The 22,712-nt window shown below is 45.7% G+C and overlaps 1 protein-coding gene across 2 annotated transcripts in view; it reads left to right on the forward strand.

Annotated features, from left to right (window-relative positions):
* Window positions 1-8,553, forward strand: part of ISM1 (isthmin 1) — a 39,063-nt gene extending 30,510 nt beyond the window's left edge. The window contains exons 4-6 of one of the 2 annotated variants that reach the window (XM_039569938.1): window positions 2,691-2,834; window positions 4,922-5,011; window positions 6,637-8,553. In XM_039569938.1, the coding sequence (XP_039425872.1) occupies window positions 2,691-2,834; window positions 4,922-5,011; window positions 6,637-7,178 (776 nt within the window). In that variant the 3' untranslated portion in view covers window positions 7,179-8,553. The remainder of the gene's footprint in view (window positions 1-2,690; window positions 2,835-4,921; window positions 5,012-6,636) is intronic. The other variant, XM_039569939.1, reaches the window with a different exon arrangement.
* Window positions 8,554-22,712: the final 14,159 nt, after the last annotated feature.

A 22,712-nucleotide genomic window follows, 5' to 3' on the forward strand; every position in this document is an offset into this window, starting at 1 on the left:
GAGTGCCTGTCATGCACTGCTTCAGCCTTATTTTTCCTACGATTTGGCTAACTTGAAGTACTAGAGTCTTAAAAATCAAGAGAGAGTTTTCATGGAATGGTGTGTTTAAACACATACATACGTATTAAATTTTGTGGCTAGAAGATTAAAGTCTATCCCCTCTTTTTGCACCTACATTTATTTGTGGGCAGGGTTTATTGCCAAGAATTCATATAGTAGTTATTCATTTAAGTTAAATAAAATTGCTTTCACAAATAATTGTGGTAGAAAAAACATAGTAAGAATTACAAATATGAAAATAGGAAGAACAGTTTGAGCTCCAGCTGAAAATCTAACATGGTATATTCAACAGTGTGAAGTGTAAACACTAGGTAGGCAGGTCTAAAAATTATCTTAGAGCTCTCTTCGGCACACCAGAGCACCCAACCAACTGGAAACAGCTCCTGGCCCTCTGTCTAACCTGAAATGCTCTGTGCCATTGGCCTTGTCCAGGAGGATGTAGCAGCAGATCCTGCCCATGTAGGGCTTAGATGCTGCACCCACTGACATGTTCACACCTTTCCTATGTGTGTCTCTCTCTCCTCTTGCTGATGCCTTTTCCTGGTCTTAAGAGTCAAACACGGTTAGAAGGGGAAAAGGGATTTTACATTGGTATTTATTTTAAAAATCCTTACATGCACACATCCAGGTCGAATGCACCGAAATGCACACTGCAATGCACACCCCCAAAAGATCTGGTATAACACTATGGGTCTTACTAATTAGCATATCTATCAAAGATTCCCCAATGAGAGGCTCGAGTGAGCCCCACCTCCCCAAGGAGCCTTCCCCTGGATGGTTGTATTGTAGTTTACAGAATGTGTTCTGGAGAGGACCTTGGGGTCTGGGGCACACTGATCCCTAGCTACGAAGCTTCTAAAATGTTTAGTCTCCTAGATGAACAAACAAGTCCAAGAATGTAGGCAAAAAGCACTAAGAATACAGAAGTTGTAAAAAGGTATAGCAAGGGTATAAAGGACAAAGCAAAAAGCCTTCATGGCATCACTGCGACTACCAAGGTCTCTCCCTGCCCTACCTGGGCCTCCTGGGCTGGACTGTTTGACAGCCATTGCGCCTGCTCACCTGTCCTCCTCCTTGCCAACCACATTGTTGTGGAAAGAAAAGAGTTGGAAAAGAGCTAGGAAGAAGAGCAGGGCCAGGCATAGAGGGCCATTTTCCTGAGATATCTGATGCCTTTTTGGACTGTTGTGGTGCCTGTCTGCTGGCAAACCCCAAAACCATGGGTCTTGCACACTGACATTAGCCATGTTCACAACCACATCACACCGTGGACACCTGATTCCGGTGTGGTGGCTTCCCCATCATCAGCCATGTCAGAAAAGGAGGAGAAATACATAAGGTCCCTGCCACGAGGAGCTCACATCTAGGCAGCTTGCTCTGAGTGAGATATATAACCTTGCCATACTCCTGGCAATAAATGTTTAATAGCACCCCACAGAGTTGTCGTCAGTCATTACATATGGTACAAATCAAGTTACATGTTCTGCTAACCAGCTCAGGAAGCCCACAGACAGCATGGCCGTGGGGGGAGCAGGAATCTCGTGTAGCACAGAGGCCAGGGAAGGCAGGTCTTGCTGTAGCTTAGGTACTCTTACCTATAGCTATAGAACAGGGCTGTCTCAAAACCACTAAACCAGATTTTGCTTTGCTACGCATGGTGGTGTAACCCAAAGGAGCTACGACTGCAAGTTATGACCACAGGGTCAGTAAAATATCTCCTGTAGGTTGCAGGGAAAACCATTAAGACAAATGTTCCCTTAGCTGGGGAGGCCAGTGGGAAGGCAAGAAAACTGGGATGGGTTCATGGGCTTTTTTTGGTGGCCTTCACATGGTGGGATGTGCAACAGTTGAACGCAGCACACAAAGGAGGCTGGTTCTGAAGAGTTTAGGTACCCACAGCAGCACCAGCTTCTGTGGTACAGACCTGGTGTCCAGTGCCTTTGGCTCTCTACCAGAAGAGAATAAAGTCATGTCTCCTTTTCAGAAGGTTCCTTCTAGTAAATAGTCAGACTTGATGTTATTTATTAATCCACACGAAACACTAAAAATTGCATGTTGTTCTCAGTGCAAGAGGAGCATGCAGTTCCCTGTTCTCATAGCAGTATTTCTGAAATATCTGTACCCTGTTCAAGGGACTGAAAAACAAAATTGTGATTTTCACTCATGACCCTGTAGCTTCCCATATCCCAACAACATGCATCTTTCCCTAAAAGTTGAGAATTGTTGTGCTATGGCTGTGTGTTTTGAAAATATGAAAAAGAAAACTTAATTTATCCTGTGCCTGGTTAGTCTGGTCTATAAACATGTTCCTGTATGCAGGGAGATTATGTGAATAGATGTGTACTGTTAGTTCACGACCCAGCTCTGCAGCTGAGGATTCTCAGCTGCCAAAAGGTCAAAAGAGAAAGGAAATATTTTTTCAAATAATGTTGCATGCATTTCCCTGAGGAGCATCAAGTGTGAAAACCATTTAAACAGCAGGCTTGCGCCTGGCATTCAGCCCAAGCTTCAGGTAGAGACATCTGGATTCCATTCTTGTTTTGCCTTCTTAATAAAAAACACTACACAGTAGTTTTGGGTAGTAGGAGTTTTGTTTCTTCATTTCCTTCCCCATGTTTGTCCTTGCACAGATTACGTTGATGGCGAGGGCGACTGGAGCCCGTGGTCCCTGTGCAGCGTCACCTGTGGGAGTGGCAATCAGAAGCGCACGAGGTCCTGCGGGTACGCCTGCACGGCCACCGAGTCCCGCACCTGCGACAGGCCCAACTGCCCAGGTGGGAGCTGTTCGTGGGAGCTGCTGCCAGGGGGGGCAGGGAGAGGTGGCCATGGGGTGGGAGAGCCCTCCTGTGTGCAAAGCCTGGGGCCCATGTGTTCCGTGGCAAGGTGAGGGTTCCGGTGGGAAAAGACACACCGATTTTCAACACCATTTATTCATGGTAATGATACACTGCTAGATGCAGTCCACCATCCCTCAGGACTTAAAAGACAAGTACAGGCTTTCTTTGGGTCATGGCAGTCATTTTTGTGCACAGGCGTTTTGTATTCCAAAGGGTGTAATCTACTCTCTTGAAACAAATTTGGAGCTGTTTTAGAATATCAAACCAGCTGTGCTGTTACCTCAGTGAGCTCCTGTTTTGCTGTGCAGTGAATGGCATTGCCTGATCGGTGAACAGGGATGAAGGAATGTATAGTTTTGGCTTGAATATATTCAGAAAATATGGCCAAGGAGCCTTGCCTTAGTTCCTGCCCATTCACAGGATTTGACATTTGAAGTGTCCTTACCATCACCCAGTCTTCACTTTGGCAAAAGCAGGGCTGAGAACTCAAGCCTACATCATGAAAATTTGAAGCTGCTACGGAAAACTGTTTTTTAAATGTTGCTGTGTGTTTGAATTTAGACCAATTTGTCATGCAGTAGCTGCCACAATGCAGGGGATAGGTGCAAGTTCATTACTTCCCAAGACGAGAGAGAGAAGTGAAAACACAAGTTGTGGTGGTATGCATTACTCTCAGTTTACTTAATGACTCAGAAAGGCAGAAATTCTTAAACTGTAGGTCAGGCTTTTTTAATGGGAAGTGAAATGTCAGCAGTGCTGGAAAGGAGATTTAGAAGACTTGGTGAGAGAGTTGGAGAGAAGTTTCTCACTTGCAGATAGATTCATGTCTCCATTGTAAGGCAACAACTGCTAGGCAGTTCAGGGGAAAAATATTTCTGCATGCTCTCATACATCCTAAAACCTCAATAATAAGGGGCTAATTCCAGAGAAAAGCAAGTAACCCCCAGTTATATTGTCTAGTATTTATTACCAGCTAGCACCAAACAGTGGCAAACTTGAAAGAATATATTATGTCATATAACAGACCTCCAACGATCCACAAGCAAAACACATTCACTCTTTGAGGCTGTGCTGACATTTTTAAAATTACAAGGGCAAAGCTCAGCTTCTGCTGTTTATAATTCCAGCAGTGAATTACTGCCTTGTAATGGGTTCTTGGGTATCTATTATTCTACATCTAGTGCTGGAGTTAAGGCAAAACTGTATGATAATTTTATTGAAAATTGGCCTGAGGCTGTTTTGAACCTTTGCAAGCCACCATTATGCCCCAGTTCAGGAGAGCGGGAGAAAGTTCATTGGCAAGAAGATGGATGGTGAATAGACTTCATTATTAACCATATAGTTATCACATATTAAAGATCTTTATGCTCTCTTTAGAGGTCTTTAATTCAATGGGGAGGAAAGGAAAAAAAAACCTAAAACCTTTTTGAGTTTTTTTGAGGAGATATTTGTGTTAAGCCTACGTGGCACAGAAACATTGGGCTGGTCAATAGGCTGAAGTAAAGCAGTAATGAAAGCTGTTTACTTTGGCAAGATCATTTTTCTGGCAATCTCTGTGTCTCTCTACTGATAGCAAACAATTAACTGGAGGTTGTTGGTAGATCCTGATATGCTGAGATCCTGGTATTTTATTTGATAGCTATAAATCACAGGGATGGAATTGCTTGGAGAGGTTGGTTATCTCTTGCCTACTCACACCTTTTAACTCCCTAGCATTGGGAGAGACTAACAAGCACCAATTTTCTTGTAACAGAATCATTTTTCCTTGAAAAATGGTTGCTCACTTATGGAGATGAACTTACTCGCCTGTCTCCAGGCCTGTCGCTCTCTTTTACCTTCCTAACAGCACAGATTCCTTGGTCATCATGCTTTTAAAGGAAGAGTCCAGCAGCAACTTCAGAATGCTCCCCTGCCAAATCAAAGCACCTTGCAGAGCCTGGGGAAGGATGGGTGGCAAGGAGGCAGCTGATTCCATTGTGTTTTAACAGGAAAACACCAGCACCACTAACACGTGTTTGTCTTAGGGATCGAAGATACCTTCCGGACAGCTGCCACAGAAGTGAGTTTACTTGCAGGGAGTGAAGACTTCAACGCAACCAAACTGTTTGAAGTTGGTAAGCAGCACAGTCAATCCTTCAGTAACAGATAAGAGGCTTCCTTAGGGTTTTCTTAGTCCTTTGGAACCAAGATATTGAGTTTATCACTAAAAATATCAGTAACAGCAGTCATTTATTATCTTGCTTATGTTTACAATCTGAACATTTGCTTCAGTCATAGAATCTTTCTCCCCTTAAGTCCTGTGCTTGTTTCATCATAAAATTGTTACTTGCTGTCCTAATTCAGAAAAGAGCTGTAAGACTCCATATTAATGGAGGAGGTAAAAATCAAACCTTTATTATTTTGCTGAAATAGCCTCGAATGGAAGACCCTATAAAAGCATTTTAAATACAGCTGTCACATCAAAAAAAAAAAAAAGGGCAATGACTTTTATGAGTGTGCTTTGCTTTTATAGCTCTGTGTGCTGCAGTGGGGGGAGCCAAAGCAATTTTATAGGGCATGGCTTGATTCTGAACTATCTAAAACTCAGTCCAATCTCTGCAATGTTCTGCTTTCGACCCTCCAACAAAACCATAATGTGGCCACTCAGAGACACTGGCTGCTGGATTAATTGAATAAGTAGTGTAACCCAGCACCTCCCTCCTATGGTGGCAGGGCACAATAGTTAATGACAGCCAGGATGGGACTCTTTAAGGAGATAGAAAAACAGGACACTAATCACTAAGTAAATATTTTGCAAGAGTGTTTGCTCTAAGAGTTTTAGGTCCCAGTTAGTTACTCTCCTGCAGAGTCCTCTGAAGTAAGTGTGGAACAAGACATGCAGGGGTTTTTTGACAGCCCATAGAAAGATATAGACAACATAAATAATATTTTAGGTAGGAGATGTTTAACTGGATTCTCACAAGAGCCTTGCAAAATAAGAGAGTGCCAGTATTAAATATGCTACTGGTCTACAAACCTCTTTAATCCCAGCCATACGTCATGGCTCTAGTGCCATTAACTCCTCCTGAAGTACAGCCACTCTGATGTATATGCCCTTTTAGAACCTGAATTGCTTTTGGCTTCATTTGCCAGCTAAGATGTCAGTCTCCATGTTTGAACTGCAGAGGCTTGAAGTACCTCTTTGGAAAGTGGAGACCAAATAGAAAAAACTATTTGTTTTTTAGAAGAAAGACTGAATTAGGGCCCAGAATGAACTTTAGAAAGAGTAATCCAGGCCTTGCTTGCCATCCTGTAATCTCTAGCATCGTCTGAAACTTAATACTTCAACATCTGACTGCTGTTTTTCCTGGTGAGTGTGTTCTGACTAAGGGTTCCAGCTGAAGACTGGTCCCAAATCACTGTGATTTCCCTACTTCTGTTGCTTATCAACCCATGGTAGTGTCTCTTGTGCTGCATGGGCATATCAGTGGCTTAATTAGAATTTGCCAGGTAGAAGTGTCACAGATTCCTACTGGCCTGGTTCTGCACTGTAACTCAGACTAGCACTGCCTGAGGCACTGAAGTCAGTCACACATGATTTCTTTACCTGACAAGAGAGCACAGTGATATACTGAGGGCAGGGCAGCAAGCTGTGGTTGCCCTTTCTTTCTAAAGCAGAGCACTGGTGCTGAGCAGCTACACTTGACTCATTTATTATCACTGATCACATGAACTGGGATGCTGCTTAATGTATCTTAAGTTTCCATTTCCTGCCCTGAAACAGATACTGATAGCTGTGAGAGATGGATGAGCTGCAAGAGCGAGTTCCTGAAGAAATACATGCACAAAGTGGTCAACGATCTTCCCAGCTGCCCGTGCTCCTACCCCAGAGAAGTTGCGTACAGCACCGCTGAGATCTACGATCGACTTAAGAGGAAGAACTTCCGCTGGAAAGATGCGAGTGGTCCCAAGGAAAAACTGGAGATCTACAAGCCCACGGCACGATACTGCATCCGCTCCATGCTGTCTTTGGAAAGCACAACGCTTGCAGCGCAGCACTGCTGCTACGATGATAACATGCAGCTGATCACCAGGGGCAAAGGGGCAGGGACGCCGAACCTGATCAGCATCGAATTCTCAGCAGAACTCCACTACAAAGTGGACATTCTGCCTTGGATCATATGCAAAGGTGACTGGAGCCGCTACAATGAAGCCCGGCCTCCCAACAATGGACAGAAGTGTACAGAAAACCCATCAGACGAAGACTACTACAAGCAGTTTCAAGAAGCAAGGGAATACTGAGAAGATTTTCCTCTTCTTCAGACACAAAATAGCATTCGTTTCCTGGATGCCAAAGAACTGATGATGGCTGCTGCATTGGCTCCTCCACAGGGGTTGATCAGTTCCTTTCCAATGAATGTATATAGTTGTAATATAATATATAACTATTTTTCATAGTGTGTGTAATTTATAAACACGTATCTCTCTGTCTCACACACACCTATTTTTGCATACAGACATACATAAATCTTGTCCTGATAGGATTTTATACTGCAATAATGTTCATGTAATAATGTGCATTTCATTTTATTTCCCATCTGTAACATAGTGGAGGGGCTGGGGGGTAGCTGCCATCACCATCAGGCCCCAAGGCCCCAGCGGAGGAGGCACATATTTAAAAGTTATTATAAACAGTGGGATTGAAGAATGTACTCTTCCATATGGGAACGGTTTACAAGATTAATGCACCTACTGCATCAGTTTTCTCTGTAATTGGTTTAATGACTAGTCTTATCTAAGAAGGGAAGAACTTTTTTTGGAAGGGTAATAGTCAGAAGTGAATATAGAAAATCCCTAGCAATTTTTCTCTTGGAATTCTTCCTGTTACCTTCTATCTCAGGTCTTTGCTGTCCACCTGGGGTAGGCTTGCAGGAAGTTGTAGCTGTAATTTTCACACAGGCCAGAAAATGTCCTGATGCAGTGGTTCTGCAAGAGTTACAAACAGCCCACTCCTGGAGACATCTCGGATACGGAGCTGCAGCTGTTGGGGCTTACATCTCTAGAGCAGCTACCTGTGAACCGAGAATGCTGTAACTCTTTGGAGGAGTGAGGGCAGAGGAGGAATCCATGTCAAAGGACAAAAAAAAGATCACAGTTCCTTCCCAGTTTTTAATATGAAGAATGTTTGGATCTGCTTGTTTCTTTCTTTTAAGAAAAGAAAGAAGTTTATTTTTTTAGAGAACAGTAAAAGTGGAATCCACAAGTTCCCTGGGATAAAAGATACAAGCAGCCCTTTTCCCCCAGTTTTCTCATGCTGAGTGCAGTGTCCTACAGAAGTAGCTATTCTTTAAGGGAAGCTCTCTGGGAGGAATTATTGGTGACTTAAAATGTCTTAATTTTTTTTAAAAAGCTAGCATTATTTTTGTAAAGTATTTATTGAATTGTAACGATGACTCACATGCGGGATATGTTTATAACATGAAAGGCTTCTGTAGATGGAACTTGATTTCCAAGAACATGACTGTTGTTAGGCAAAGGTCTATTTCCAAACTTTTATAAAGTGCAAGTTTACATACATAATCCTGTCATTAAGCAGCTCATACCTGCATTCTGATGAAAGATAAAAGTTACACTCTGGGTAAATAAATACTTACAGTTCCATCCTGCGAAAGACTGCCTTGCTGCAAGTCAGTGTCTTCATTTGGAACACTAAGGCTAAATGTCACTAGAGAAATGCCTATTTTGGGGTTATGTGGTCTGACAGGCACATGTGGAACCTCACGCAGTGGTAAAGCCAACCGGCATCGCAGTCTGAGCTCAAAGATTCAAGACAGACACAAAAGACAATTGCCTCTGCTATATACAGACACACATAGATGATATTTAATGTCCCTTCCAAACCTTCTGTGGCATCCTGTAAATCTTTTCTGTGTCTCTGTTGGCCTCTCAGGTCTGGTTGATTGTGAGCTCATGGACGGACTTGTGCGTGGTGCCCCTGGCACAAACACGGGCACAACAACCCCGCTGGGCTGGGCAGGGTCAGGCTTGTGTTGGTCTGCCCAGATGGTGCAAACCAGGGGGTTCAAAGGCAGCCCAGGCCGGGCACACCCAGTCTGACCCATACTGGAGGCTCTCCTGGATCTGCTGGGCCTCAGACCCCAGCCCTGCTCAGGCTCCAGGTCTCCAGAAACACAGCGGTCTGGGCAAAGCCACCGCATATCTGCGACAGCAACTGGTCTGCTGAGGTAACCTCGGCAGCTGGAAAACTTGGCCAAGTCATGGGAGTCATCCCAGATCCAGACTTGAGTTGGTGGGGAAGACGTGGATATGTTCTAGTACAAGCTGGTAGTAACAAAACATGGTTAGTTGAGCAAGAGGGTAAACATGGGGATCACCCCTTATTTTTTATAGAAACCAGATTTTGTAAATTCTTGCAAGGTCATACGAAGGCGCCACTAGCTCGTGGAGCCAGTTAAATTGACAGCAGATGGATGAAAGGCACAAGGATCTCCAGGATCAGTCACTTCACAGGGAAGACAGGTATTTTCAGGGAGAAAGCTCTGCTTCTTACTTAACAGTGTAGGGGGGAACAACATTCTCAGGTTTCTCTGGGAGCGAGCTGAGAGGGCAGTTGGTCACAATTCTTGAAATATAAAACACATCCCTGCCCTTTGTGGATTAGTAAATTATGGTGCTATTGAGAAATGCTACTACACTATTAATAAAGAACATAACACATAAAGTGTCGGGGAAAAGGAAAAATTATTCTAATAAATGAAATGACGCACAAAGTTTCAAGTCTTACTGCTCGTAATTTGCCAAGGCTGGAAACTCTGAGGGAGCCAAATAACTTCTGATAGGACCTACCAGGTGTTTCATAGGATGAGTCCTGGAGCGCAGATTGAAAGAGTCTGCTGTCCTAAGCAGCAGTTTTTATTAAAAACAAAGTCTGTCCTACTTCATAATAAATTATGATCCATCCAGGGCTGGGCTGCATATTTTATTTTCTGTTTTCTTTATCACCTTTCCAATGACCAAAATTGTACGTGAAATGACTTTGTGTAGTAGACTTCAGCAAGGTGCTGGAGTTTACCATGGCCAAATACGGCTCAGTCTTTTAAATACAAGGCTGTTCATATTAGAACAAGCCTCGAGGAAGGGTTTGTGGCTCACATTCCCAGGCACAGGTTGGCGGTTAGGAGAAGCTGTCGTTACGTTTCTTACATAACCACAGAGCAGGCACATTGGAACACTCAACCAAAGATATGGGAGGGATTGAAACAAGCAAAACTGAACAGGGAAACTTAAACAAGGAGCCAGTCAAGTCATCCAACTTATTTTTAACCCCCAATCAATCAGCTGATACAGATTGCAGCACAACTTCCGAGTCAACTTGGTGGGAAAGCATTAAGCTGGCACAGCTGCTGTGAAAGATGTGTGGAGCAGTGCCCTGAGGCAGCCATAAATGGATTGAATCGTACCTTTGATGGTTAAAAGGATGAGTGGGCCTGGCTTCACATTGCCCGGACAGCTGCTGAGCAGCAAAATTCCACTAACATAACCCACAGTGATGCATATGGGTTATAGGACAATATAGCAAAAACCAGAACCATACACACATCCACAAATCCCCACAGCCCTGCATTAGTTACCAGCTGCTTTTCCCCCCTCCCGCTGTGCAGACTGGTTAGCACTGTCAACACAAGGCATTCTTTGGAAAAATGCTGGTGAGTTCGTGGGGCTGCTCCAGATACAGCGTTCGGGGTGAGGTTGTAGGGCTGCCTGCAATGAGCTGCGGATGCACCTGACACTTACAGCTGAGTGGGGCCAGGCCAGCTGAAGGCAGGAAAGGAGGAAAGTTACCTTTTCCTGTTGAAGAATCTGCCCTGCCAAAATGGCAGGGCCTTAATGCCACAGTGCCTTACTTGTGGTGTCTCCCTGGCTGGCAGCAGGAAGGCAGTGAGGGAGAGCTGAGTGATGACCTAGGGAGCTGCCTCTTCTGAGGAGCCACCAGGGCTCCCCCAGGCCTTCCCTTTCTCCCCTTCCTTTGTTCTCCGTCAGGATGCCCCTGGAACCACCCAGCAGCCAGCATGGCTCATAGCAGTTTGGCTTTAGCTCTCAGCAGCAGTCACACATTCATCCTTCCCTGGAGAAAGTCACGTCAGGCTGGACAGACTGTGCAGGAACCTGGCACGTGCCACTCCTAGCAGGGGCAGGAAGCTGTCAGAGCATGTTCATAACCCACCCAGGCACAGCTGCTCTGCAGCTCCACTGTCACCCGCAGGACCATCCAGCACCACACAAGGGACAGTGGCATGGCAAGGCTCTTTCTCCCCCAGAAGAGGAAACCTGCAAAACAGATACGGACAAACTTGAAACTCTTCCTGTTCCCTGCATCCAGCTGCACAGGCACCAGCACGGCCACGTCCCTCCCCTCCAAACACAGGGAACCCAGCATGCTGAGGAGGGAGAACATCAGCAGGAAGACCACCAGAATAAAGATGATGCTTTTCCCAGCAAACTGGAGTGAGTGTGTGTTGCCACCTGGCATTTCTGTGCCAGCTGAGAGAGCATGTGTTTTTCTATCACCAATTCCCCGCTTCTTTCCCTTTGTAACTTTTAATGGAAAAATGTGTGGGCAGTTTCCATTATGCCTGTGCTGTTTCAGACAAATTAAGGGGTTGGCTAAGAAATCACTGGTTTCATATTTCATACAGAAAACACACACATGCATATATTTATATGTCTATGTAAATTAATTTAGGATATCCTCTAGTCATGCGCTGTACAGTGGTTTGCTGCCAAGTGGTGCCTGCAGAAAGGGTCCCACGGCAGAGCCCTTCTGTGCCTCCTGCACAGGGCATGAGGCTATTTTTGCACTTGCACAGGGAGGAGAAAGGCTGGGAGGCTAAAATGGCAGCAGTCATTCTTCAGCTCTGCTTCTTACTTTCTGAGTGGCAGGTTTACTCATTCTTCCTTTTCAGCTGCACTGCTAAGGCCACAGATGCCTTTTATGACTGTGCTAATTTTCTATCAGTTCAGGGAGTTATAAATTTTTTCCTTATTTGTTCTCTATCACAAGAAGGATTGGGGAGGGGGAAGATATTTAAACATACAGAGAAACTTTTCATTCTGTACATTGCACATTTTATAAGGGGTTCACAATGTTATATTCTGGAAGTGATAGCAATGTTGCACAGGTCAAACTGGCCAAACCTAACACAGCTAAGTGTGGGTGGCTCTAGTCTTCAGAGGAGCGCTTAGATAATATTTCCTTTTTAAAACTGGACAAGCAGTATTACATGTGTTAAATGTCAGAGCTTGCTGTTTATTACGGGCCTGACCAATGGTTCACTTAAAGTAGAACAGTGCTTCACTTATGGATTTCAGGAGGACTCTGGTAAGACTCTGAAACATGCCTGAAGCAAGGGACAGCATCTGCACACCATGGTGGTGGATACAGGATGTGAGTCAGAAAGTTTGGGGAGCAGAGAAGGCTTGGGAACCAGTTTCCACTCCAGGCACCATATTCCAGGCTGGCTCCTGCCTCTGCACAGCTGTGCTTAACCGATTTGTTGTGCTTAGCCCATTCCTTTGTCCCCAAATCCAAGCTGCAGCCATTCCCCTTTCTTCACTTCCCAGGGGCAGCTCTTAAGGGGATGTTGCTCAGCTGTGAAACACAGAACTAGGACAAAGCTGGCCTTGGAAAAGCCCCATCTGCCTGAGTAGGGCTCCATGAGCCAGGTAAGGAAATGGGAAGTACTGGACCATGCAGACACAGGGACCCCTGTGTCCCACTGTCCCTGGCAGTGTTCACCATCAAGCAGCCAATGGGGAGAACCTTCTAACCACAGTGCAGCCTGGCTTCATACACCTCCTGCCTGCCAAAAATCATGAGGGCAAATCTTAAGGTGCATGCCAGCACTGCTACAGTTCTGTTATGCCAAAAAGCACAGGGCATCCAGCTTGGCATGACATCTCCATCCAGGAGCCAGCTCCCACCAGGAGGCAAAAGCACAGTTCCATCTCATGTGCAAACGTCCAAGCTATTCCAGCACATCCAGCAAATGACAGCTTGGAGAAACAGCAAGGTCTGCCACTGTCCCTGCAGCAGTAACCACATCTGAACACCCTGAATTGGGTGTATCAGTTCCCCTACACTACCCTCATCTTACAGCCTGCCTGGGAAACGCCAAGAGTCTCTTTGGGTTGAGAGGATGAAGTAAGAGGAATGGAAAGGACTGCTGGCCAGTGTGGGGAGGAAATAGCAGTACATTGAACTACAAAGTGGCCTCATTAAGGGTCATCCCAATTTAAATCAGCATGTGGATAATGATATCCTGAAGGAGGATGGTCTCAGAGAGGGACAAGTCAGAAGGAACAAAGCAAATCTTGAAAAGGAGCTGAGCAAAGAAAATACAGTGTCTACATCCTAAGGACTTCCCTTGCCTCGCCATCCACTCACAGAGCCATTCTCCAAATATTTCACCACGTGTTAAATCACCACTAGGTACACAGTCCCAGAAAAGCCAAATTAAAAGGTGCAGCTGGTAGGTGTAAGGGGAGGAAACATTCCTGAGCCATTTTCCTGAATAACTGCGCCCATGGCCACGTGCTCAGAGAGGCTGCGGCACAGCGGTGGCTGCACCACAGCTTCCGGCTGCCCGCGAGAGCTCCATGGCGGTGGTTAACCTTGACAAATAACTGGGTTTTGCCCTTGCCCATAGCGGCACAGCCCTCAGCACTCCTGTAATTTAATGTGGCTGTTGCTCAAAAGGCCAGCCCCCTTCCTCTCACCCCCATATCAGCCACCCGGCTTTGCCCCCTCCCAGCACCACCGACAGCACAGCAGAGCACTGGCTCGGGTCGTTTTTCCCACCAGGAAAGGGGAACCTGGCCTCTTCTTCCCAGCACACAGACAGGAGGCACGAAGCCACCAGAGTGGCACAGGCTGGAGGTGGGGGAGGAAGCTGACTCAACCTCAAACACAACCGCATCCATCATTGCTAGGTTGGGTGGCCTGGTTGGAAAAGCAGGGTTGTTTTTGCAGCCGGTGGGATTGCCCCGCGGATTCAGTCTGAGAGCCAGAGGGAAAGCAGTGGCATGCTCTGTGTCTGACTGCTCAGCACTGACGGGAAGGAGGAAGGTGGGAAGCCCCGAGAGCTGAGTACTTTTAGATCCAACTGGATACAAGAGTCAGCACTGCCAATCTGAATCTCGGTCCTAGGATGGAAACTGCACCCAGGCAGCCACACAGGGAGCTGGGGCCAGAGGAACACTTGGAAGGAGAGCCCAGCTTTGGTGTCTAAGTCACTGTCAGGCTGTGTTTTGTCTGCATTTGAAAGGTGGTGGGGCCAGATAATTCCAGCTTTAGAAGAGAAGATCTGCAAGGCCAGGAAATCCCACTGGCCTATGTGCTCCATCTGACACCTCCAGGCTAGAAATTCTGCCATGAGCTGCAGAGGTCTTTTTGAACAGAGCTTGAATAGGGTAGAGCAAATTTAATAGAAACCGTGAGATTTATTTATTCCCAAGAATATCCACCTATTTCTCCCACAGATTGCTTTCTGCAAAACTTCCCACTGCTTTCAGCAGGTGTAGAGCTGCTCTCCAACATCTTCAAATCCAGACCCCTCCAGAGAGAACCATGGTTTGTTTGGGTTGGAAAGGAGCTTAAAGCTCATCTAGTTCCACCCACTCTGCCATGGGTGCGGACAACTTCCACTACACCACATTGCTCAGAGGTCCATCCAACCTGCCCTTGAGAGGTTCATAGGCAGCAAAACCTAGAAGGGAAACAGCAGCAATATCACCCCCCGATAGCTCAGTGACCACCATGTCATTGCACCCCCAAAAATGCCAAGAGCTGCCAGGCCCTTTTTGGACCAGCACTCCCAGCTTTCCTACCCGCTGGCTGAGTTTTTCAGGTCAAGCCAGGTGTGGACTTCAGTGAAAAGGCTTGAAATCCTTCTCTAAGAGAAGGATATGTTTGCTGCTCACCCTGGGGCACAGGGGACAAGTGACAGCCCCTCTCCTACCACAGCTTGCCCTGTGCTGGCTTTGCAAAGGCCTCACTGCATCCCTGAGCACTCAGGTCCGGCAGAACAGCTCAGCACCACTGGCAATGGCCACTGCATTGCCCTTATCCCAAGACAGTTCTCATGCCAGATTTTTCCTTTTTTTAATGGGCAGAGAGACAAATCCAGACCTCCTGTATGAAGACAATTTATCTCTTCTGGATAAGTTCCAGCATGAGGAGGGTACTTTATACATATGGGTTTTCTTTCATGTTTGATTGCTGGACTAAGACCACATTGTTGTCCAGCTCAAGGCAGGGAGAAAAAAAGAGCAAAAACCACACAAATCAGGAAAGCATTAGGTAAACTTAGCTCAGAATACATCTTCTGACCAAATGGAGAGTGATGCTCTTTCATATAATTAGACCGTCTGCCGGAAGTCAAACAGAACAAATTGTGATGCTTTCAGTGCTGTGGGAGCTGTGCAGTCCCTGGGAGATGATCACATCCTCCCCACAGCATTAGTTGGCATCCCTGAACAGGTTGCGAAGGGAGACTGTGGTTTAGAAAACCCTCAGAAACTCTTTCATTGCATTGCAATTCCACATGCCATTCCTCAGTCACAGAATCACAGAATGGTTTGGATAGGAAGGGACTTCAGAGGTGATCCAGTTCCAGCCCCCCCTGCCATGGGCAGGGGTGCCACCCCCAGAACAGATTGCTCAGGCCCCCATCCACTCTGGCCAGTCAATGAACAGATGCATGCAGGAAGAAAAGGTATGAAAACAAACCCTGACTGATCAAAAAGCATTTGAACACTGTCTTCAAATTTGCTTAAGGTGAGCAAAATACCGGGTTTGGCAGTAAAAGGACAGTGGCACAAGCAGCAGGAGAGCAGATCCAGTGAGTGGGACTGTACTGCAGGGAAAACACTCCGTACCAACACATGGTATCCAAGAGTACATTATCCCATCCTTCAGGTAATGTTTCTTTCCACAGCAGCCTTTGCTTTAATGGGAGTGGCACAAATGCCATTGAAACACACAGGCGTGGCAAAGGGAACTTGAGCCTGACACCCACATTTCTGCTCATGGCAAGCAGTGGGGGTACAAAGGACCAGAGCCTTCACCCCTTGAAGCCAACAGCAAGGCTCAAATCATCTGTAGCCCAATCTGTTGTTTTGGGAATCAACTCTTTACGAAGAAGAAGCAAGTAAACATTTTGCATCCTCTTCTCTTCCTAGATGTTAAGCAAGAGTAACTCGTAAATTGTTTCCAGCAACTTCAAGACAACAAGGGAACAAACAACTATCAACAGGCATTACACTCATTGCTTCACACAAAAACAGTTATGAGGCTGAAGGGATCCTGACAGGCAATTGGAAAGCAGTCCTTTTAATGCTAAATTTACTGTATTTTAGTCCAGTTTTCCATGATTTAAAATGTGCGATGCAATAAAGAGCTGGAATGCCTTCTTTTGTCACAATATTTCACACCCGAGGCCTCAGAGCACTTTTGTAAATCAAGCTTTGCAATAGTTTTGCAAAGCAAATGGTTTAGGAAGCAATGAACTGGAAATAGAGGGCAGTTTCCAGAGCTGTTGGTGGTCACAGAGGAGCCTGTAACAAAACCAAAGCAGTATCTCAATATCTGGGCTCCCTGATCCCATGCCCTCCTTGGGCAGATGTCTGCTGACAACCCACCAGACCTCTTCATCTGGAGCTGGAGCTCCTCACCTGCATGCTCAGGCTGCACTGTGCCCTGGCAATGAAAGAAATGAGGAAAGAACGATGAGATGGGTTCATTGAGGGAGGAAAACATGGGAAGTGAAACACTGCACATTTTGCAGACTTCCAGATTCTTCCTGGGAAGAAAACAGTGTCAGCTGTCTTGGCACCTCTGCTGAGCAGACCATAGCTAACTGGGACCATTTGAGGGTCCCCGTTCAACTCTCGTGGACAAGCAGCCCCACTGCAAAAGCCAGCTGTAACCAGCACTGTAGACAAAGGGCTCAAAGCCTGAGCAGACAGGAGGCTGTGCTGGTTTTGGTGGATCCCACACAAACACATATGGGTGAGGTTTTTAGTACTTCCATGCAGAGGAACTTGCCTATAACCATAGGCTGTGGTAACTCAAATTCCTCAGGTTATTGGCACGTCACCAAATGGTTTCAGAGTTCAGCTGTTAGCTTAAGGCCTAGAGCAGAGCCCTTCCTGAGAGCATCCACAGAATCCTAGAATCATTAAGGCTGGAAATGACCTCCAAGATCATCAAGTCTAACCTTCAACCGAATACCGCCATGCCCACTAAACCATATCCTCCACCATGGGCAGGATTTCCAGTCAAAATGGGGAAGGAGCTGAGGCCTTTCTACAAACACAGAATTTCTCATTAGGTTAAAACCAAAATTGGTGATCTACTGAGGCTTCTTATGAGCCATAGTCAGCCCCTACACAGTGGGACAGGACAGGCTTAAGCAGCAGGATCACAACCATACCTTGGTGTGGTTCTCCATACTCAGAACATTTCTATGACACATTACAATACATCTCTAAGTCCCTCTTGGGGATCTCAGCTCAACAAATATTCATTACCTAATTTCCCCATAGCTTTTAAAGCATGATAGTAATATTAGGAAAACTCATGGTGTCAAGAGAATTAACCTGGCTAAAGTCAGTGATGAAGGACTGTGGCAAAACTGGGACCTGACTGCAAATCCCTTTTCCCATAGGGCTCCACCTTACTTCTAAAAGCATAAGTACTACTATGAAAGATCACTGAAACACAAGTGTCATTAATGCTGATATTCCTGAAGATTCCAGTAACTGTGTCTCATACCCACCAGTGGTTTAGACAGAAACTGAGCAGCCACCAGGTTGTGTGAGGCAAAAACAAGTTTGTGCCCAGGTTAAACACTGTCCACACCTCAGAGCAGCACGCAGACAAATACTCAAGAGCAGGGAATGGGTGGATGCAGCCAGTGCAGACGGTGCAGGATTTGCTCTCAGCAGCTCTCTGCAATGTGCCACTCACACGTGATAACGCTGTCCTGCATCCAGGAGGGCTTTGTTCTCTGTGGGGTGAAACCTCAGCCTTCAGTTTAATAAATGCGACTGCAGAAGCCGAAAGGGTGAGTCACAAAGCCAGTTGTGTAAGCACACGTGATGGAAGCACACAGGACATGCATTTCCGTCACAGAGGATTGCTTGGATCTGGCAAAGCCCTTTGGATGGGCACTGGTTGGGACACAGCCCTAGCCATCACCTCCCATCTGGTGCCAGACAGGGCTCAGGCAGACAGTCTGTCCTCCTTTTAAAGGATAAATTAGGAAATGGGAAAGGGAGGGGAAGAGGGATGAGTGCTTCTAAACCTCCCCCAAGAGAAGCTGCCGGCACAAGACACCTTTGCAGTGTGCAGCCTGCAAACAGTGCTGACAGTGGGATGCAGAGCCCACGGAAGCAAGGGCTGTGGCATGTCCTGGCTCCAGCTGGGCAGTGTTTTCCTGACCCCTCTGCTCAGCAGACTGCAAAGCCTTCACTGGGATTAAACACCTGCCCGACCACAGGAGCCACAGTGGGGCAGGGGGCTGCTTGCCAGGACAGGTTCCTGCCTCTCTTCTGCACTGGCTCATGCTTGGGAAAAACAAGGATGCCCACAGAGCAGCACCAGGGGACAGGAAAGGGGGAGCAAACACCTGCGGGTGCTGCTGCTGCTGCTGTGGCAGAGATGTCTTGACCTCAGAGAGGAACCTGCTGCATCCCCACAGGGTCTGGAAGGAAAACAAAAGCTACAACTTGAAATCAGCTCCAGGGCCAGCTGTGCCTTTACATCACCATCGCTCACAAGTTTCCATCCCATGGCTGTGACTGCCTTTGGTGGTGTAGGTAGACCCTCAGAAAAGCAACAAGGGGTCGGATCCCCTTTGTTCTCCTCACTAAGACTGTCTCTTTTCCTTACCCCCTGCCTCCAGCCAGATGTGCTCACTACCTCTCTCCTGCCAGCCTTTGCGTTCACCCTGGTGTTCATTCAGCAATTCAGGAAGCTGATCCAGATGAAATCCTCAGCAAGAAAAAAAAAAGAAGTTTCCAACCAGAATATAAGCACTGTCTTTGAAAACACACACAAAAAACCCCTTTCTAATATGTTTTTAAAAAAAAATAGAAGAAAGAAAGTGATTGAAGTGTCTTCATAAAAATTTCCTTTTAAGTTGAAGAGAAGTGCCATAAAAATACCAACCTTCTAACACCATAAATTGAGTTGTAGAGGAGATGGTGCCTTTACCAAAAGAGGCTGTTTGGAATTCATCACTGGTTTACTCTTTTAAAATAAATCCGCTGGCAAAGTTGTGATGTGACCTACTTAATTTGTTGTCTTGAAACTTGATGAGCATTTAAGATTTGTTCCCAAAGCCTGGAAAATGAGAGAAGGGGGAAAAATGCAGGCACCATACCCAAACCCCTGCATTGAGATGCTGCCTTCTTTCAGACCCTACAGGAGGCAGTGGCTGCAGCAGTGCTGCTTGTGAGAGGAAAGCTGGGCTCCAGTGGCCCTCACAAGAGGGTCCAGTCCATCATCCTGCCTAAAGCAGATCAGACACTGTTTCTAGCAGAGATTTGTTCCATGTATTTTGAAAGGTTTCCACCGATGGAGGTTTTACCCCACACCTGAGCAAGCCATCTTTCTCACCGCTAAGTTTTTGCAGAAGCCTCCTCCCTTTCTGCTTCCAAGGCAGCCTTTTCTACAGATGACAGACACAGTGAGCAACACCTTCCCTGTCTCCTTGCAGACATCACTGACAGAGCTGGATGTTTTCACTATTCCAAGCCCTTAATCTTGTAGCTCCTTGCACTTTCTCTCTTGCTCTCTTCTCACTTTCTCATTTTTATTCGCTTTCCACAAAATGTGGAGCCCAAACCCACGGGGCTTTGTCTGCCAGGGTACACTTTTGTGGACACCTTTTTGTTCCAATGCACCACAGCTCCAACACACTCCTGCACTTGTTTCAGGTTCAGTGCACATCCTCATGCTGTCAACCCACCCTTTGGAAAACTATCCACAATTCACTTAGAATCCATTTGCCGCTGTTACTATTTTCATAAAGTAAGACTATATTGACTGCCATATCCAAAACAACAAAAAAAAAAACCTAATCAAACACTATACAGCTCCCTCAAAAATCCCAAATCTCCTCACGCTTTCCCTGGTGAGACACTGAAAAACTCCCTCGGCATCACCAGAAGCACAGTACTGCACCAAAAATGTGGGTCAAGGGCTCCAGAAAATCAAAGGTTTGGCAAGTAGACCTTGGTGTTTTGACTAAAAATCCTTAAGAGGTTTAAAAGTGTTTGGGTGTTCGGGGATTTTATTTGTAGGGAGAGAAATCAATTATATCTACCTGGTTGTATTTATAGCAGCTTAATCTTCTTTGAGATTTCATACCTTCTCTGATTCGATAAGACTGTGGCCCTTTAACAAGCTGAAGTATTCATATCCTTATGACAATCTGGCACTGGAATTGTTTGCTTTAGCACTGCAGATTGCACAAGAGACATGAAAGGTTTCAGCGTAGCTGGAAAGTCACTTTTGATGAAATCACCCATCGCTCCAGGGGTTGCATTCTTTACAATTTGTGCATACTGATGATATGTGTCTTCAGATTCATTTTGGCAACCCTGTGCCATTTTCAGAAATCCATCTGGGACTCAGGAACAAAGGCACACGAACATGAGGAAGACTGAGCTGGCACAGCTACTGGCTGGAATTTCTTTAAGGAAGCTCAACCGCTTCATTTTGCTGGCAGGAAAAGATAGGAAAATGAGTGTTCCTGTTCTTGATGAACTTTGCGATATTGTTAAATCCCTCAGACAACATATAATTCATGACAAAGCTGTGGCAGAATTCCTTTGCACTTATCCACAGTGTGGATCTCCCCCAAAACACAGATCTCTGCCTTCATTTCATACACAAAAATTGCCCAGATGAACAATAGCTCTAACTTTAGAGAAAAATCAGAACACTTGCCTCTATTTTTTTTGCTTCAACACCACAAAAATGTATTATTATTATTCCATCAGTGCATCTTTTCTTGCACTAAAAGAAAAAAACCACAGAAGCAGACTCCATGCTGTGATATGGATTGGCAGGTGACTTTTGAAGAGAATTTTCCAGGTAATGGCTTGAGCTTTGCCATGGAAACCCTGAAGGGGAAGGCCCAAATGATGCCCCATACTTGGCAATGCCCCTCAGCACCAATGGCATCCAGCAGCACTCCCGAGGCAGCATGAGGGCACATCCCTGAGCCTGGAGCAGAATGAGGAGGTGCCGCTTACACGAGCCCTGATCACCAATCTGACCTAAATCTCCTCCATAGGTGCTGGTGGATATTTGAGTTACACCAGCCATGGATTTAGCCCTGGACAGCTGTAATTAATACCCATCCCAGCTTTGCATTTCTTTTGGAGAAGAGCTGTGAATCACTGAAGTGGAGCCTTGCAGAGGAAATCCTCAGCCACAACAAAAAGATTTCATGCTTTATCTCCCCCTCTCAAGTATTTTACCAGACAGATGGAGGATTTTCCTCCCAGTGACAACAATAACTACGCTCATTGAAGAAAAATATGTGGAACAGGAAGAGCTACATTCCTTGCGTGAAAAATAAGAGCGGTCTGTGCCAACTGCATGTTTCAGGAACAACTCATCCACATGAAAAAATGGCTGCTGTGATAGTGTCCTGAACAGTGAGGCAACGGTAATGTGCTACATAACTGACAGATGGGAAAAGTAGAGGAAAAAACGAGGCTTGGTCTTTGTTTCTCCCTAAGACTCCATTATTAATATGCCCCTTTGACTCACATTTGAATGACTTGCATCTTCCCCACTCCCTGCTCCACTGCTTTGTGTAGCAACTCCGCCTTATTCCAAGCTGCACCATTCTCAAAAGTTTCATTATTTTGTGTTGAAGAGTGTTCGAGAAATAAATCCTGATGTCTTGGGCTCTTCAGGGCATAGATTTGGAAAGCTTGTCCTTCAGTCATCTAGGTGTAAACTTAACTTAATCTGTATGTCCCTAAATTAATTCAGCTTACCCAAGGGGCATGGCTTAAGTGCAGCCTGGTAGTCCGGAAAACACTATTGTACTTGAAAAAGAGGATGATGATGACAATGATGATGATGATGATAGAAAATTATTGTTGTTGTTGCTGTTGTTATTACTATTACTATAGTGGTCGATGTTATAATTTTAAAATTTAATATTATTATTATTATTACTATTATTATAGAAAGAGAACTCAAAAGGGAGAATAAAGAGCTGGGGAATATTTCCAAACCCTAAACCTAACCCTAACCCCAAGCCTGACCCTAACCCTAACCATTTCCTAACCCTAACCCTAAGCCTAACCCTAACCTGAGTTTAGCCCAGTTGGTTGGAGCATGGTGCTTATAACACAAGGGTTTGGGGTGTAATCTCACTTAAGAGTTGGACTCGATGATCCTTTTGGGTCCTTTCCAACTCAGAATATTTTGTGAGTCTGTGAACCTCTTCTAAATGGGAAAAGAATGGCAAGGACATCAGCCTTACATGTGCGATAAGGCAGCACCCACATTTTACAAAACCGGGTGTTTAAAATGCAAGGAGAACGCAATTCCCACTTTCTACCTGAGCACTGTCATTCTCAGAGCAGGAGTCCATGGATGTTTCCCAGTTCCAGACTCCCTGATGGTGCCGGTGCAAGTGCATCTCCCACATCCCGTAGGTTTGCTCAAGTCACCCATGGCCAAGACAGCAAAGGGCGGTGTCTCCTTTAAACCAGGGTGCTGTG

The sequence above is a fragment of the Corvus cornix genome, chromosome 3 (genome assembly GCF_000738735.6).
Source record: "Corvus cornix cornix isolate S_Up_H32 chromosome 3, ASM73873v5, whole genome shotgun sequence".
NCBI classification, from domain to species: Eukaryota; Metazoa; Chordata; class Aves; order Passeriformes; family Corvidae; genus Corvus; species Corvus cornix.